The 16,983-nt window shown below is 45.5% G+C and overlaps 1 protein-coding gene across 1 annotated transcript in view; it reads right to left on the bottom strand.

The window, feature by feature from the left end:
- The window catches only part of LOC145344921 (cytosolic 5'-nucleotidase 1A-like), a 30,435-nt gene extending 13,723 nt beyond the window's left edge, over positions 1-16,712 (bottom strand). Inside the window, exons 1-4 of the mRNA XM_080192247.1 lie at positions 16,472-16,712; positions 16,222-16,389; positions 11,191-11,320; positions 4,296-4,418 (exon numbers count right to left, since the gene is read on the bottom strand). Of these exons, the coding sequence (XP_080048373.1) occupies positions 4,296-4,418; positions 11,191-11,320; positions 16,222-16,389; positions 16,472-16,609 (559 nt within the window). The 5' untranslated portion in view covers positions 16,610-16,712. The remainder of the gene's footprint in view (positions 1-4,295; positions 4,419-11,190; positions 11,321-16,221; positions 16,390-16,471) is intronic.
- Positions 16,713-16,983: the final 271 nt, after the last annotated feature.

The raw sequence follows: 16,983 nt of genomic DNA on the forward strand, positions 1-16,983 counted from the left end.
ACCCATTGTTCTTGCTATTCTTTTGGTCGCTGCTGGAGCTGGGGAGGAGGAGCAGGAGGATAAATTGCGGGCAGAGGATGCCCAGGCCTTACTACTTGCAAGACGAGAGGGAGACAGCAGTCAGAGGCAGGACGTGACTGCCATTTGCCCAAGAGGGGGACAAGAGAAGAAGGGAACGGAGAGCCCAGCAGTTCAACACATGAATATCCTTCGAACAATTGTCGGACATCACGTGCTGTTGATGGCTCTGTGCCATCTGCAGGACCTGGCATGGAGGGACAGCCACTCTTGTGGCTGTGAAAGTGATGGCCGCCTTTAACATTTACGCCACCAGGTCCTTCCAGACCACCAGTGGAGACCTTTGTGGCATTTCCCAATCACGGGTGAAGGAGATTGCTGATGCCCTGTATGTCTGGGCTGACTAGTAGATTAAATTTGACCTAGGCCAGGCCCAGGACGACACCGGGGCTGCAGGATTTGCGGCCATTGTGAGTGTACCAAATGGGCAGGAGGCTACAGGCTGCACCCACATCACCATCAAGACCCCAGTGAAGAATCTAGGAAGATTCATAAACAGAAAGAGCTTCCATTCAATGAATGTTCAATTGCTGTGTGACCATCGGCTGAATGTCATGCACGTCTGCGCCAGACACCCCTGCGGTGTGCATGACAGTTTTATATTGAGGAGTTTTGATATCCAGGAGGTCTTTGAGGAGGCGCCCAGGGTGCAGGGATGGCTTGTGGGGGAGCATGGGATACCCGCTTCAGACTTGGCACAAACTAGCATGAAGCCTACCTGAACTCTGCATGCACATTGGTATCTGGGTAAGAGAACAATAAACACACATGCGTGGCCCCAGGGTGAATGAAGTGAGGGGAGGCAGGGGAGGAAATCTCTCATGGGTTCTGGGGATGCCATGGCAGATGCTGGAAGTCGCTGCCAATGCAAGCCACTCGATGTAACCAATGAATTATTTGAGCACCTTGATTTTCTCAGGAACAGTGCGTTGAGGGGCCTCTCCCACTGACAACAATGTGCAGGGTCCCTTCGATGACTGTTGGGGGTAGTACATTCCCATTAGAGGCTCATTAGGGTCAAGTTAGTCACAAGTCTGGGATGAAATAATATTTATTGCTGCCAATAATAGTGCTTTCAGAATAAGGGAGGATATAAAAACACATGAACGTGAGACTTTAAAGTGCCAAAATAGTCTATCAAACAAGGTGTTGCCCTTCTCTCGTGCCACCTTAGTGCTGCCACAACTTCCTAAACTTATGTGGCCTATGACTACAATGCGGTGTCGCCCCAGGATGTACATCGGAGGTGGAGATGGTCAGCTGCCTACTGTGCCCTGTGACGCCTCAGCAAATGTCCTCTGAAGGGCCCAGACCTTGAGGGCCCTGGCTGGCTTCCAGGTGTCAAGGATGTAGCCATGACACCTTCTTCATCCCACTGCCCCCGAGATACCCCAGTGTCAGAAAGGGGGGAGTCAGAAGGTGTAGCCACAGCCACAGTCTCCTGGCTGGAAGGCCCCAGCATGGGCTCAAGCCCTTCCCCCTCCCTTGGGATTCCTGTGGGCTACTGGGTCACTCCATGGGATGGCAGCACTTCTGTAGTGAGCTCCAGAAACTCTGGCATCCCCTGGCCCTGTCAGTACTGGAGGACCACCTGCGTTCTTGCCATGGTGGTCAAGCGCTCTGCGATGGCCCTCTGAGTCAGGGGCCACTGTCAGTGGCAGCAGAAAGAGCCATCTGAGACTAGGTCACGTTCTGCAGCCCTTCAGCTATGACCCTCTGTGACTGGGACACATTCTCAGGGACTGCTGCCATAGCAGCACTGTGCTTGCAGGAGACCCAGTGGCACAGTGTCTCAGCACTGTGCCACTGGATGTCCTGCAAGCTCTCGTGCTTCTGAACCATGGGTCACAGAACCTCAAGAAGCCTGTTGATGACCTTAGCTGTGCTCATCTGTGCCCTCTGGAACTCCATAGCCTGCTGTGACTCGGCCATTGCTCAGAGCCTGCCATTTATGATGAGGATCCCCTGCCCCAGACTTTCCACTGCAGACGCCACTCTTGCAGTGTTGACCTGGTAAGAACACAAGACAGGCAATAGCTGGTCCACCTGAAAGCTTTGGGACTCCTCTCAGCAGCCTCCTAGTTGGTCCAGTGTGACTGTCAGACCCTCCTGCATTCCCTGGCTCTGTTGCTGCATCTCCAGCAGCTGAGGGAGAAGTGACCTCAGAGGACCAGCACGTAGCCCGGGGCCAGCTAAGTCCTCATCTCTGGCAGGCCCTCACGTGCCAGAGGCTTCAGAAGTTCCCTCCTCCACCTGATGTACATCAGCAGATGTGTCATGCGCACCAGAGAGTGACCTATCACTAACTTGACCCACCCACGTGAGAGTCTCTGGAATGGTGAGTTGCGAGGTGGAAGCGGACGCAAAACTGGCACCAGCCTTCATTTGCTTCCTTTGAGGAGCCTTCCAAGCTGGCAGGGCAGGATGGGTGGGAGCAACAGTGGGGGCTGCAATGTCAGATGGCCCAAGCATGTCAGCGTCCCTTCCTGCAGCACAGGACACAAGGTTAAGTGCAAGGGGAGAGGAATCTGAGCTGCGTGCAACTTACTTGAGATTTCTCCAATGAGTGGAGGATTGGCAGGTGCTCACTTCTATGCTCCAGCCTGACCATGCTGCTCCTAATGGTCTACATCTCCTTCTCTCCTGCAAGCTCCAGTGCTCAGACTTGAAAGGAACTAAGGACTTGCACCACAGGAACACTATCCCCTGGCTTTGCCCTCTCCTGGTGATTATGGGCATTCTTATCCTGTGGCAACAGAAGGAGCCATGTAAAATCTGATGGCATGAGTCCTGCAGGGTATCAGGGACAGCCCTTAGAGGGCAAAGGTTGTGATACTCTTTGGTAGGAGAAGGGAGGTGCTTGGGGGTCAGGGGCTGAAAGCATGCAGGATGGTGGGGGTGGGTGGATCAGGGGGTCATCAGGGGGAAGGTGCTAGATGAGGTAAAACTGTTACCCTTGCTGCCTGGATGAGATCAGTTTTTTGCAGTGCCGCTTCCTGGTTCTCCTGGTCAGTGCCCTGGCACTAACACATGCTGTCACCACCTCCCAAGCTGTGATTCTAGCCTTTCCTCTGGAACGGTGTCTTAGTGGAGGAAAGAGGGTGTCCCGCCTTGCTGCCCAGTGCCCCCAGCAACCTGGCCAGATCTGCATCCAAAAATCGGGGGGACTGTCATCCTGGAGGCTATTTCTTTCTGCACTACCTGTCCGTCCATGGGGTTTTTTTTATGGAGCTGTTCCTTGTTAGGGCAGCTGCAGGCAGTTTGGGTGAGTCACGTGCCCATGACAGAATTCCAGCTAGTTTAATGCAGTTTGCCTTATTACCATGGAGGGGAAGCCAAGTCGGCATTTGCAGGCGTGCTGATGGGGCAGGAGTGGGGGGTAGGATTTGTGCCCGTGATGACCGGGGGGCAGGAGAGAGAGAAGGTAATGTCAATCAGCCATTGAGGCCAGGGGTGGCAATGAGGGGACCGTGTGCAATTGGTTCAGGGGGTGAAGGCTGTATCTGGCCTGGGGAGGGGTTCTGTCAGCAGAACTGGTTCTTTTTAGCTTTTTCTGCGCAATGCCAGTTTGTGGATCTAATCTGAGCTATTGGCCAGCCCACTGCTTCTCGTGGTAAGAAATGGTCTACCTCATAATTTCAAAGACTAGGTGCATAAAATTGGGAGTGAAAAATTCTCCCAAAAAGCGGATCAGGAACTCTCCCGTTTTCACGCTGGCTTGACACTTAGAAAAAATCTTGTAAAATTCCATTTATTTTGTAACAATTTGTTCATTGTCATAGTGTGAATGGATCAGAAGACATTTCAATAGTGAGCTAAACACTTCCAGCAAAGAATATTTACAATGCAGCAACTACCTGTAATCTTTCGTTTGGTACATTCAAAGTGAGATAGACCGATATTTAATCAGTAAGGGAATGAAAGGTTACGAGGATAAGGTGAGAAAGTAAAGCTGAGGATTATCATTTCAATCATAAGCTCAATGAATGGTGGGGCAGAATAGATGGGTCGAACGACCTACTTCCACTCCAATATTTCATAGTCTAAGATAAATTAATTCATTTTGGGAACCGTTTTGCTAAGATGACATCCACACACATGAAACAAGCAGCTTAACAACTATGGTTGTGCTGATTGAAAGACATGGTTATGGTTTCTTTTCCATACACTTGAACAAATTGCTGTAGTATGTGTATGTTAGCTTGCTGACTCCATACCTGCTTCTATTGCTTCTCCAACCTTCTCAGAATCTGCTGAAAGGTATAAATTGGTGAGATATGCTTTCAGATAACCAACTGGGCTCTTTCCACCCGTCATACAGAATCTTTCAATTGACAAATCTGTTTGAGAAAAGATCAAAATGAATATTATTAGGATGAGGCTCTCTTCTACAATCTGTTTAAATTATTTTACAATTCACAAGCATGCAATTAAATCTTTTTCATAATATACATATATTGTGAGTTTAATTGCATCCTATTACAAAGCCAGTACTCCCAGATTAATTTAACACCTATATGAATAACAGCCTGCAGGAACTGCCAGTGAGTATTTGTTTTATTTAAAGCTGGCCAGATCTATGTTGCACAAAGGTCAATCTTCAGCAAAAATCATATCAGTAGATGCATTGTGCATGAATGTGTCATTCAACCCCACCCTCCCACACCTTCAATCCAGACTTAAAAAAAATCATGCTGCACTCAAGTTCTGGAATGCACGTAAAAACTCGTCCGATTCCATTTTGTGCTTCAGTCTGTGATTAAGGGAATGTGTGCAATGCTCATGCTGTCTGCTCTGAGTCACAACTCAAAGCAGACAATATGAGCATTGCACACATTCCCTCAATATAGAGGAATCTAGGGGAGAAATGCATGAATTGCACCCTCCCAATAACTCTCATAGAATCCTACAGTGCAGGAGGAGGCCATTTGACCCATTGAGTCTGCAATGATCACAATCCCACCGAGCTCCTACCCCCATAACCCCATGTATATACTCTAACTAGTCCTCCTTACACTAAGGGACAATTTACCAATCTACCGAACCGTAACTCTTATCATTACACTTTCAGAAGCCGAGTAGCTATGAAGCAAATGTTAATTTATTTCTCTTTTCATTTCATATTTGCTGTTTCCAAGTGGAAGCAGAAATGTGACCTGATGACTCAGCAAGGTATTAGTTACACTTGTCATTGTGAGAGGCTCAGATTCAAGTTAGAACTGTTCATACCAAGATTCTCCCAGTTAAGATATGACAGATAACTTATGAGTAAAACAGGTTTGAATATCAGGACACAATCTGCAATTTTATCTGAAGGCCCTAAATTGGAGGCTGGTAATGGCTGCTCAGTCAGACAAACTTATTGTGAGATGGATCCTGGTCAAGAGACCCAGAGAATATAGCTTAAAGATCTTATTCTGTGGGATAGGTGTGCACCTCCGTTACATTGGGTTAAACTCTCCTCTATCAAGTGTTCTCTTCACTTTCCTGAATCTCACTGACAGCCCTCCCTGAAACCCAGCCCATTAACTCTCCTACTGACTGTCCCACAAACACCTGTCCCTGGGTGCAGCCTCCAGCTGTTAAAATTGCTGGAGCCTCCACATCCCTGGCCTTGCAGGTCCCTCACCTGTAGTGGGCAATCCTACATCATGTGAAAGCCAAGACCTCAAAATCTCCATTCTGACCAAAAGATGGGGAAGAAACTAGAAGCGGAGAGTAGAGGAACCTGATAAACTCCAGATGTTGAGTAACTATGCCCCGTGTGATTGCCTAAGTTGAGAGGGGAGGGATCAATTTGTCATTTTCACAAAATAGTACATATGGATGATCTGTTTATTGTAATGCACAAAACATACTGCACATGAATATTTGTCACCCATGATGAGCACAATCTTACCTGTTGACAAACCAGAGTACGTTGGCATATTGCCAGGAGGAAGTGGCCCTGGGAGTTCTGAACATAGACTGGGGCACAAAGAAGTCTCAGGACATCAAGGAAAGCATGGGCAAGGAAAACTGCTACTGTCATCTACCACCCCTCCCCCCGCCCCCAACATTCTCCATCCCTATCTCGCAGGCCCTTCCCACCCCAGCCCCCACTTCACCCTAAATCAGACCTAGCAGTTTAAAACTAAGCATTCATGAGGCACTGTGGGCCATCAATAACAGCAGAATTGTATTCAACTACAATTTATAACCTCACAGCCTGATATATCCTTCACTCTATCATTACTAGTATTATCATCAAGTCGGGGATAAACCTGACTTGATGAGTGTAGGAGAGTATGCCAGAAGCAGTAGATAGCTAAATTTGAGGAGCAAATTTTGTAAAGCTACAACAGAGAACGACACGCATTTTAAATAGCAAAAACAATATGTAATGTACAAAGCTCAGTGATCCCATTACCAACAAATCAGATTAAAAGTCCGTTTCACTCAGCCATGAATAATGCTAGACAATGGAAGCTGGAGGCTCGACAAACATTGCCATCCTCAATGACGGCAGAGCTTAGGATACCAATGCTGGACAACATTCAGGCTAATGCTGATAAATGGCAAGTAAGAACATAAGAAATAGGAGCAGGAGTAGGCCATCTAGCCCTTCGAGCCTGCCCCGCCATTCAATAAGATCATGGCTGATCTGTCGTGGCTCAGTTCCACATTCCCGCCCTCTCCCCATAACCCTTAATCCCCTCTCTTATCAAAAGCCCATCAACCCGCGTCTTAAAAATATTTAGCGAGGCAGCCTCCACCACTTCAACGGGCAGAGAATTCCAGAGATTCACCACCCTTTGAGTGAAGAAGTTCCTCTGTTCTAAACCACCCCCCCCTTTATCTTGAGGCTATGCCCCCTAGTCCTACTGTCCTTTCTGAGCGGGAAGAGTCTCTCCACCTCTATCCTATCCATCCCATTCATCATCTTATATGTCTCAAATGAGATCTCCCCTCATTCTTCTAAACTTTAACGAGTACAAGCCGAGTTTATTCAGCCTCTCCTCATAGCTCAACCCCCTCAACTCCGGCATCAGCCTAGTAAACCTCCTCTGCACTCCCTCCAAGGCCAAAATATCCTTGCGTAAGTGCGGCGACCAAAACTGCACACAGTACTCCAGCTGCGGCCTCACCAGTGCCCTATACAGCTGCAGCAAGACCTCCCTACTTTTATATTCAATCCCCCTCGCTATGAAGGCCAGCATCCCATTTGCCTTCCTGACCACCTGCTGCAGCTGCAGGCTGGGTTTTTGCGACTCGTGCACAAGGACCCCGAGGTCCCTCTGCACCGTCGCCTGCTGCAGTTTTTCGCCACGTAAGTAATAGTCCTTCCTACCAAAGTGGACCACCTCGCACTTGCCAACATTAAATTCCATTTGCCAGTTCCTGGCCCATTCGCCCAGCCTATCTAGATCCCTCTGCAGACTCTCCACAACCTCCGCGCAATTTGCCGTTCCACCAATCTTGGTGTCATCAGCAAATTTCGACACCATACACTCGGTTCCCTCCTCCAGATCATCTATATAAATGGTAAATAGCTGAGGCCCCAGCACCAACCCCTGGGGCACTCCACTCGTCACCAACTGCCAATCCAAATAGCACCCATTGACCCCCACTCTCTGCCTCCTATTAGACAGCCAATCCTCTATCCACGCTAACACCCTACCCCCAACTCCATGCCCCCTTACCTTCTGCAATAACCTCTTGTGAGGTACCTTGTCAAACGCCTTCTGAAAATCAAGAAAGACCACATCCACTGGCTCTCCTCTATCCACCACCCTAGACACATCCTCATAGAACTCCAATAAATTCGTCAGACACGACTTCCCCTTAACGAAACTGTGCTGCGTCTGCTCTATCAAGCAATTCCCCTCAAGATGCCTCGCTATTTCCTCCTTGATGACGGATTCTAACATTTTACCTACAACAGACGTTAAACTAACCGGCCTATAATTCCCTGCCTTTTGCCTGCCACCATTCTTAAACAACGGCGTAACATTAGCTGCTTTCCAATCTTCCGGCACTTCCCCGGAATCCAGCGACGTCTGGAAAGTAATCACCAACGCATCCACTATCACCTCCGCCAAGTAACATTCATGCTACACCAGTCCCCGGCAGTGAGGATACGTTTTTGTTTTTATTCCAATTCAATCAAGTCAAGTCCAATTCAGAGTCTCAACAAGTTGGGACATTCCTGATCCAAGCTGACAAGACAGGGCTCTCACCTCCTGTCTTGGGCTTGATCTACCTGATCCAAGCTGATTGGAGTAGGCATAGCTCCTCCTCCAAGGCTTGATCTCATTTGCATCTTAGTCAAAAGACCAAGATGATGGTTTTAAACATTGCTTCAAATGAGGCTGAAATGTAACCTAATGACTTCAACCAAGCACAACATGTTGATACTATGCTTGATCTTAGCCAAAAGGCTGAGAAGTGAGGATATGCAACAGGAGAGAATCTAATCATCTCCCCTTGTCATTCAGTGGCATTACCAATGCTGAATCCTGCATGATCAATATCTGAAGGGCCATCATTCTGAATTGAACTGGACCAGCCTTAAAAATACAATGGCTACTAGAGCAGTTAGAGGCTGGGATTCTGTGACAAGTAACTCCCGACTCCCCAAAGCCTGTCCACCATCTACAAGACAAGAGTATGACAGAATATTCGCCTCTCGTCTGGTTGATTGCGGCTCCAACAACACTCAAGAAGCTTAGCACTATCCAGGCCAGAATAAATTTCCTTCCCTGATGGACATTAATGAACTAGGTGGGTTTTACAACAATCAATAATGGTTTTGTAGTCACTATTAGACTAGCTTTTAATTCCAAATTCATCAACTTAATTTAAATTTAAGGGCATCATGGTGGCACAACTATTAGCACTGCTGCCTCACATCGCCAGGGACTGGGCTTTGATTCTGGCTTTGGGTGATTATCTGTGTGGAGTTTGCATGTTCTCCCCATGTCTGCATGGATTTCCTCTGGGTACTCCAGTTTTCTCCCACAGTCCAAAGATGTGCAGGTTAGGTGGATTGGCCACGGTACATTGCCTCCACAGCATTAGTTTGTGCCTCTAAATCCAGTGACCTTCCTTCATATGTTAATTAACTTTACAACCTGTCTTTCCCCTTTGCTGAGGAATCTCTCCAGTGCTGTCTGTGTTAATTGTTATCACTGAGGAATTTGTGCTTATTTATACAGCCTTCCTTGAGTTGGACTCATGAAAATGACTTATTAAATTGGTGCGTCGCTGGAGATGAAACATGCACAAGCCATGGTGCCCACTCTGCTCTGAATGCACCAAAAGCAGCTTAGCACAAATAAACACAAAAAAGGGGCAACATGGTGGCACAGTAGTTAGCACTGCTGCCTCACAGTGCCAGGGACCTGGCTTCAATTCCAGCCTTGGTCACTGTGTGGAGTTTGCACATTCTTCCCATGTCTGTGTGGGTTTCCTCTGGGTGGTCTGGTTTCCTCCCATAGTCTAAAGATGTGCAGGTTAGTTTGATTGGCCTTGCTAAATTGTCCCTTAGTGTCAGGGGGATAAGCAGGGTAAATATGTGGGGTTAAGGGAATAGGGCCAGGGTGGGATTGCAGTCGGTGCAGACTCAATGGCCTCCTTCTGCACAGTAGGGATTTTATGAAACATAGTTACTTAATTTCCTTGAAAAAGCATTTTAGTAGATTTTACTTTACTGCAACCCTGTAAATGCATCTACTACATTGTATGTTTTACATGGATTTTACAAGTGCACCAAATGGCTATGGGCTATATCAATAGTATGCAAATAAAAATGGTATGCAAATAAAACTATAGATGTTTAATGCAGCATTACATTTAAGTTGACATCAGATATGTTGATGGTCTTACTGGTAAAAATTACCTTTGCTGCTTATAACATGGTCAAAAATTTCAACAAGTAACCATACTCCATCTTACAATACCGGAGTTGAGGGGGTTGAGCTATGAGGAGAGGCTGAATAAACTAGGCTTGTACTCGTTAGAGTTTAGAAGAATGAGGGGAGATCTCATTGAGACGTATAAGATGATGAATGGGATGGATAGGATAGAGGTGGAGAGACTCTTCCCGCTCAAAAAAGACAGTAGGACTAGGGGGCACAGCCTCAAGATAAAGGGGAGGCGGTTTAGAACGGAGTTGAGGAGGAACTTCTTCACTCAAAGGGTGGTGAATCTCTGGAATTCTCTGCCCGTTGAAGTGGTGGAGGCTGCCTCGCTAAATATTTTTAAAAAGCGGGTTGATGGGTTCTTGATAAGAGAGGGGATTAAGGGTTATGGGGAGAGGGCGGGAAAGTGGAACTGAGCCACGACAGATCAGCCATGATCTTATTGAATGGCGGGGCAGGCTCGAAGGGCTAGATGGCCTACTCCTGCTCCTATTTCTTATGTTCTTATGTTCTTATGAAGGATTCATTTTTTCATAGAATCCCTACAGTGCAGGAGGAGGCCATTTGGCCCATCATGCCTACACCAACTCTCTTACAGAGCATCTTACTCAGACCCTATCCCCTAATCTCTCATATTTACCCAGCTAATTCCCCTAACTTATACATCATGGGATAGTAAAGGACAAGTTAACATGGCCAATCCACCTAACCTACACATCTTTGAACCGCAGGAGGAAACCAGAAGGCCAGATGTTTTAAGACGTGTGTTTTAAATTCCTCTTAAAACATCTGGCCTTTTGAGTGGTTGAAAACTCAGATTTTAAAAATCAATGTGCAATTACATACTAAATAAATGTACAGTGACTCCACCCAGAAAATGGTAACTTTTAACTTAAAATCATCTAACTAAGTTCTTTCAAAGCAACTTATTTCATGGGTGTGTCATGCAGTTGGGCATATTCACTTTATCAGCAGCATCTACTGGCAAACAGTTAAATCAAGCAGAAGTTAAGTTCCAGACAGCTGCCCATGAAAGCAAACAGTTACTACAAGTGCCTCTTCTCACTGAACCCTCGAGGAGGTGCACCAGGAGTGGAAAGAATCTGCGGCACGTGTTGGGGAAGGTAGCAGAAAAATTACACTGTAAGCTTAAAATAAAATCCAACGTGTATCAATGCAGGTAAACATCCAGCGAGCGTCAGGAACATACCATAGTGATTGATGCTGTTTATTAGCCTCACTCCAACTTGGGCATGGTTATTTGTCATCAGAACCACGTCAAATATTTCATCACTGTCTGGATAAAGCTCACGTAGACGTAAATTAACAGCTTCCAGTGCCTGGAAGAAATCAATTCACTCTTTTACATACACAAGTAATGATCCAACCCTCAATTTATTGAAAGGCTCAAGATCTTCACAAAACCCCACAAACTAATCATAAACACTCTAGCTGCATTGTTGTGTCTCTGCTACTGCTAGCTTGTCAAGTGTCCTTTTACATTGATCCTTTAAAAATATCTATCCAATTCTCTTTTAAATGATCTTCAAAGTAGAACATACCAAGTGCATCCCAATAAAAGCAGAACATCGGTGGTGTTGGGGAGCAAAACAAGGAACATAAAATGATCACTATCATTAGAGAAAAAATAATATACAAACTAATGGGACTAAAGGTTGACACGTCCCTTGGACCTGATGACCAGCATCCTGGGGTCTTAAAGGAAAGTGGCTGCAGAGATGGTGGCTGAGTTGATTGTAATCTTTCAAAAAATTCTAAGATTCTGGTGGAAAAGTAGCACCTCTATTTCACAAAGCAGGAAGACAAAAAACATGATAGTAGGGCCACATTGGATTTGGTACTGGGTAATGAACCAGGCCAAGTGTTAGAATTGTTTGTGAGCGAGCGCTTTGGGGATAGTGATCACAATTCAGTGTTTTTCATTATTGCAGTGGAGAGGGACAGGGCCATGCGGCAGGGCAAGATTTATAATTGGGGGAGGGGTAATTATGATGCAATTAGGCAAGAATTAGGGAGCATAAGATGGGAACAGAAACTGTCAGGGAAAGGCACAAATGAAAAGTGGAGCTTGTTCAAGGAACAAATATTACATGTCCTTGATAGGTATGTCCCTGTCAGGCAGGGAGAAAATCACCGAGTGATGGAACCATGGTTCACAAAAGAGGTTAAATGTCTTGTAAAGAGGAAAAAGGAAGCATATGTAAGGATGGGAAAACAAAGTTCAGTTGGGTCGCTTGAGGGTTACAAGATAGCAAGGAATAATCTAAAAAAAGGGCTTAGGAGAGCTGGGTGGGGCGGGGGGAGGTGGCGGCATGAGAAGTCCTTGGTGGGTCAGATCAAGGAAAACCCCAAGGCTTTTTATGCTTATGAGAGAAATAAAAGAATGACCAGGGTGAGGTTAGGGCCAGTCAAGGACAGTAGTGGAAACTTGTGCATGGAGTCGGAAGAGATAGGAGAGACGACGAATGAATACTTTTCTTCAGTGTTCACCAAGGAGAGGGCCTTGTTTTTGAGGATAAGAGTATGATACAGGCTAATAGGCTGGAGGAGGTAGATGTTCTGAGGGAAGATATATTAACCATTTTGAAAAACCTGAGGGTCAGTAAGTCCCCTGGGCCAGATGGGATATATCCTAGGATTCTTTGGGATGCAGGAGAGGAGATTGCAGAGCGTTTGGTTTTGATCTTTGGGCCCTCACTGTCCATAGGGATAGTGCCAGAGGACTGAAGAATGGAAAATGTTGTTCCTCTGTTCAAAAAAGGAAATAGGAATGACCCCGGTAATTATAGGCCAGTTAGTCTTATTTTGGTGGTTAGTAAATGAATGGAAAAGGTACTGAGGGATAGGATTTATGACCATTTGGAAAGATGCAACTTATTCAGGATAGTCAACACAAATTCGTGAAGGGTAAGTCTTGCCTCACAAATTTGATTGAATTCTTTGAGGAGGTAACTAAGTGTCTAGACGAAGGTAGAGCAGTTGATGTCATATATATGGATTTTAGTAAGGCGTTTGATAAGGTTTCCCATGATAGGCTCACAAAGAGGGTAAGGAGGTGTGGGATAGAGGGAAATTTGGCCAATTGGATAAGTAACTGGCTATCTCAAAATAACAGTAAGAAGTCTCACAACACCAGGTTAAAGTCCAACAAGTTTATTTGATAGTAAACCCACAAGCTTTCGGAGTTTGTCCATTCGTCAGGTGACTCATTTGATGAACCCCAGTCCAACGCTGGCATCTCCACATCATATCTCATAGAAGGTAGAGGGTGGTGGTGGATGGAAAATTTTCAAACTGGAGACCAGTTACCAGCGGTGTATCACAGGGATCAGTGCTGGGTCCTCTGCTATTTGTGATTTTTATTAATGACATGGAGGAAAGAGCTGGAGGGTGGGTCAGTGAATTTGCTGTTGACACCAAGATAGATGGAGTAGTGGATGAGGTGGAGGGCTCTTGTAGGCTGCAAAGAGACATTGATAGGATGCAAAGCTAGGCTGAAAAATGGCAGATGGAGTTTAAACCTGAGAAGTGCGAGATGATTCATTTTGGTAGGACAAATTTGAATGTGGATTACAGGGTCAATGGCAGGGTTCTGAGGAATGTGGAGGAACAGAGAGATCTTGAGGTTCATATCCACAGATCTCTGAAGGTTGCCACTCAAATGGATAGAGCCGTGAAGAAGGCCTACAGTGTGTTAGCATTTATTAACAGGGGGTTAGAGTTTAAGAGCTGTGGAGTTATGCTACAACTGTACAGGACCTTGGTGAGACCACATTTGGAATATTGTGTGTAGTTCTGGTCACCTCACTATAAGAAGGATGTGGAAGCATTGGAGAGAGTGCAGAGGAGATTTACCAGGATGCTGCCTGGTTTGGAGGGTAGGTCTTACGAGGGAAGGTTGAAGGAGCTAGGGCTTTTCTCTTTAGAGCGAAGGAGGATGAGAGGCGACTTAATAGAGGTTTATAAGATGATAAGGGGCTTAGATAGAGTGGACGTTCAGAGACTATTTCCTCGGGTGGATGTAGCTGTTACTTGGGGACATAACTATAAAGGTTCATCGTGGGAGATATAGGAGGAATGTCCGAGGTAGGTTCTTTATTCAGAGAGTGTTTGGGGTTTGGAATGCACTGCCTGCTGTGATAGCGGAGTCGGACACTTTAGGAACTTTCAAACAGTTATTGGATAGGCATATGGAGCACACAAGAATGATAGAGAGTGGGATAGCTTGATCTTGGTTTCGGACAAAGCTCGGCACAGAGGGCCGAAGGGCCTGTACTGTGTTGTACTGTACTGTTCTACATTCTATGAAACCACAAGCCAATTAGACAAACATTTGACATTGGAATAATGCTGAAATCCATTATTAAGGAAGTTGCAGAACGTTTTTACAAAGATGATAAAGTTAAACAGAGTCAACATAGTTTCAATAAAAGGGACATTGGGTTTGACAAATTTATTAGAGTTCCTTGAGGACATAACTAGCAGGCTGGATAAAGAGGAACCAGTGTATTTGGATTTCCAAAGATATTCAACAACACGCCACGTAAACGGTTACCACACAAGGTAAGAACTTGTGCTGTTAAGGATAATATACCAACATGCATAAAGGGTTGGCAACCTAACAGGAAAGAGCAAGTCAAGAAAGAAGAGTTATTTTCAGACTGATTAACTAATGTACTAGTGGATGCTAGAGAGATCAGGACTGGAGCCTCAACTATTATATTTACATATATATATGGCTTGGATGAAAGGACCAAGAGCAATGCAGCCAAATTTATGATGGTAAAGAAAAGATAGAGACGAAAGAAAGTTGTGAGGAGGACAAAAAATAATCTGCAAAGGAATGCTAGGTTACGTGGGTTGGCAAAGTAAAAGCAGCTGGGCTATAATATGGGAAAATGAGAGGTTAACTACATTGAAAGAGAGAAGAGAGAAGCAAAATATGTAATTATTTAAATGCAGTGAAACGACAACATTGCCATGCGGAGAGATCTGGGTGTTCTTGTACAGTAAACACAAAATGTTAGCATGTGGGTACAACAAATAATTAGGAAGGCAAATTGAACATGAGAATTAAATGCTAAGGAGATAGGAATATAACAAGAGGAAAGTCTTGCAACAATGCTGCAGGTGTTGGTGAGACCCACGTACATTACGGTGTCCAGTTTTGATCTCTTTATTTAGAGGACGGATATGCTGACCCTTTCTGCAAATGTCTATATATTTTAAAATAGATCGGTGGCACAGTGGTTAACAGTACTGCCTCACAGCGCCAGCATTAAATTCCAGCCTTGAGTGACTGTGTGGAGTTTGCATGTTCTCCCTGTGTCTGCATGGGTTTCCTCCTGGTGCTCTGGTTGTCTCCCACAATCCAAAGATGTGCAGGTTAGGTAGATTGGCCATGCTAAATTGCCCCTTAATGTCCCAAGATGTATTGGTTGGGGGTATTAGTGGGGTAAACATTTGGAGTTAAGGGAATAGGATGAAGGGTGTGCCTGGTTGGGATGCTCTGTCACAGAGTTGGTGTGGACTTGATGGGTCAAATGGCCTCCTTTATGCACTGTGGGGATTCGATGAAATGTGCAGAGTGAAATATTCATAATTTTTCAGGATTAGATTTTAAAATATATTTTTGATTTGAAAATTTGGGAGAATTCCAGCATGTGGACAGACACACATATAATCTACACTCTTTTTACTTTTTGGTTGAATTCTATAAAAAGATTCGAATGTTTAAAATGAACACATTTTTTCCACAAGTTACCCACAGAGTTAGCCTAATTATTTTTCCAAACCCTTCCCAAGTACCTCACATACCTTACAAGAACTCATAAAATTTCTGTGGCTTTAGGGTAGGTGCTGGCATGGCTTGACGCTACTGAAGCAGGGCTTTCAGCACGGTCTACAATTCACACCATTGCCCTTTGCCACATCTGAAGGTCCAGCTAATTGAACCCATCCCTTCGAGAGAACCATCGCGGGATTCACCCACTCTGCCTTTGAGTCAAGCAGCTTGTGTAACATTCGTGGCTGGGGAAACTACTGTATTTTATTGAAACACGTCTGCATTGGCAATTGTGCAATGAGGAACCTCCCTCTCAAAGAGGCACAGCGCAAAAGAAATATTACAATCATACAAATAAAATGACAATGTGGGTTTATATCTGAATGGATGAATGAAAGAGGGAAGTAGTCATGGATGCTCAGAAATCTGCCCTACCTTCACTAAGGGGAAAGCCGGCCCCTGCTTCAGCGGTTCCTCTTCGTGTTCCTGTTGATATTTCACATAACTTTCCACTCCGGCCGTCTCGAATATTTTCCTTTCCTCCACCATATTGAAGAGGCAGCGTGAAGATACGGCGATAGTGATGGCAGACTGAGACTTGGGCTGACAAAGGAATTAATAAATGCACCATTTGAATCATCTCATTGACCTTTCATCACCACCCCCGCCCCACCGTTGTACTCACAGTCCGTAGTTTCTTTGTGGAACGGAGGTTTTCAAATTCTTTCTGCGCATCTTTCCAATCACCAGAGCCTCCTTCCTCTTTGCTTTCAGTCACGGCGCCGGAAGCATCCGTCTGCGTTTTGACTTCTTCTTCACTCATTATTGAAATAAAAGTATTAAGAGCTGAGAACGCCCGTTTGCTGCTCAAAAAGAAACTCCCGTTAACAGCAATGAGGAAGTGTCAAGCTTGTTGCTGGGCGTTCCTGCACCCATGATTCTGTGTGTGTGTGTGAGAGAGAGGGGCTGGCTCCACAGCACTGACACTCAGGCTCAGGGAAACTGTGCTCAATGGCAGCTTCTCACAGGGAGGCGGGGAATATGCTGAAAGGTTTTCAGATTCTCTAGTAAAAGTGGTTACTTTTACCTGACTACCCTAAAATGAGTTGGGTCCATCTGAAATGCTGGTGGACAATAGGGCAGTGAGCTCCACTGCTACCCCAGCTATTTGTTTTGCATCTCAGGAAAGGACACAGT

The sequence above is a fragment of the Carcharhinus amblyrhynchos genome, chromosome 7 (genome assembly GCF_965287045.1).
Source record: "Carcharhinus amblyrhynchos chromosome 7, sCarAmb.v2.hapA, whole genome shotgun sequence".
Classification (NCBI taxonomy): domain Eukaryota; kingdom Metazoa; phylum Chordata; class Chondrichthyes; order Carcharhiniformes; family Carcharhinidae; genus Carcharhinus; species Carcharhinus amblyrhynchos.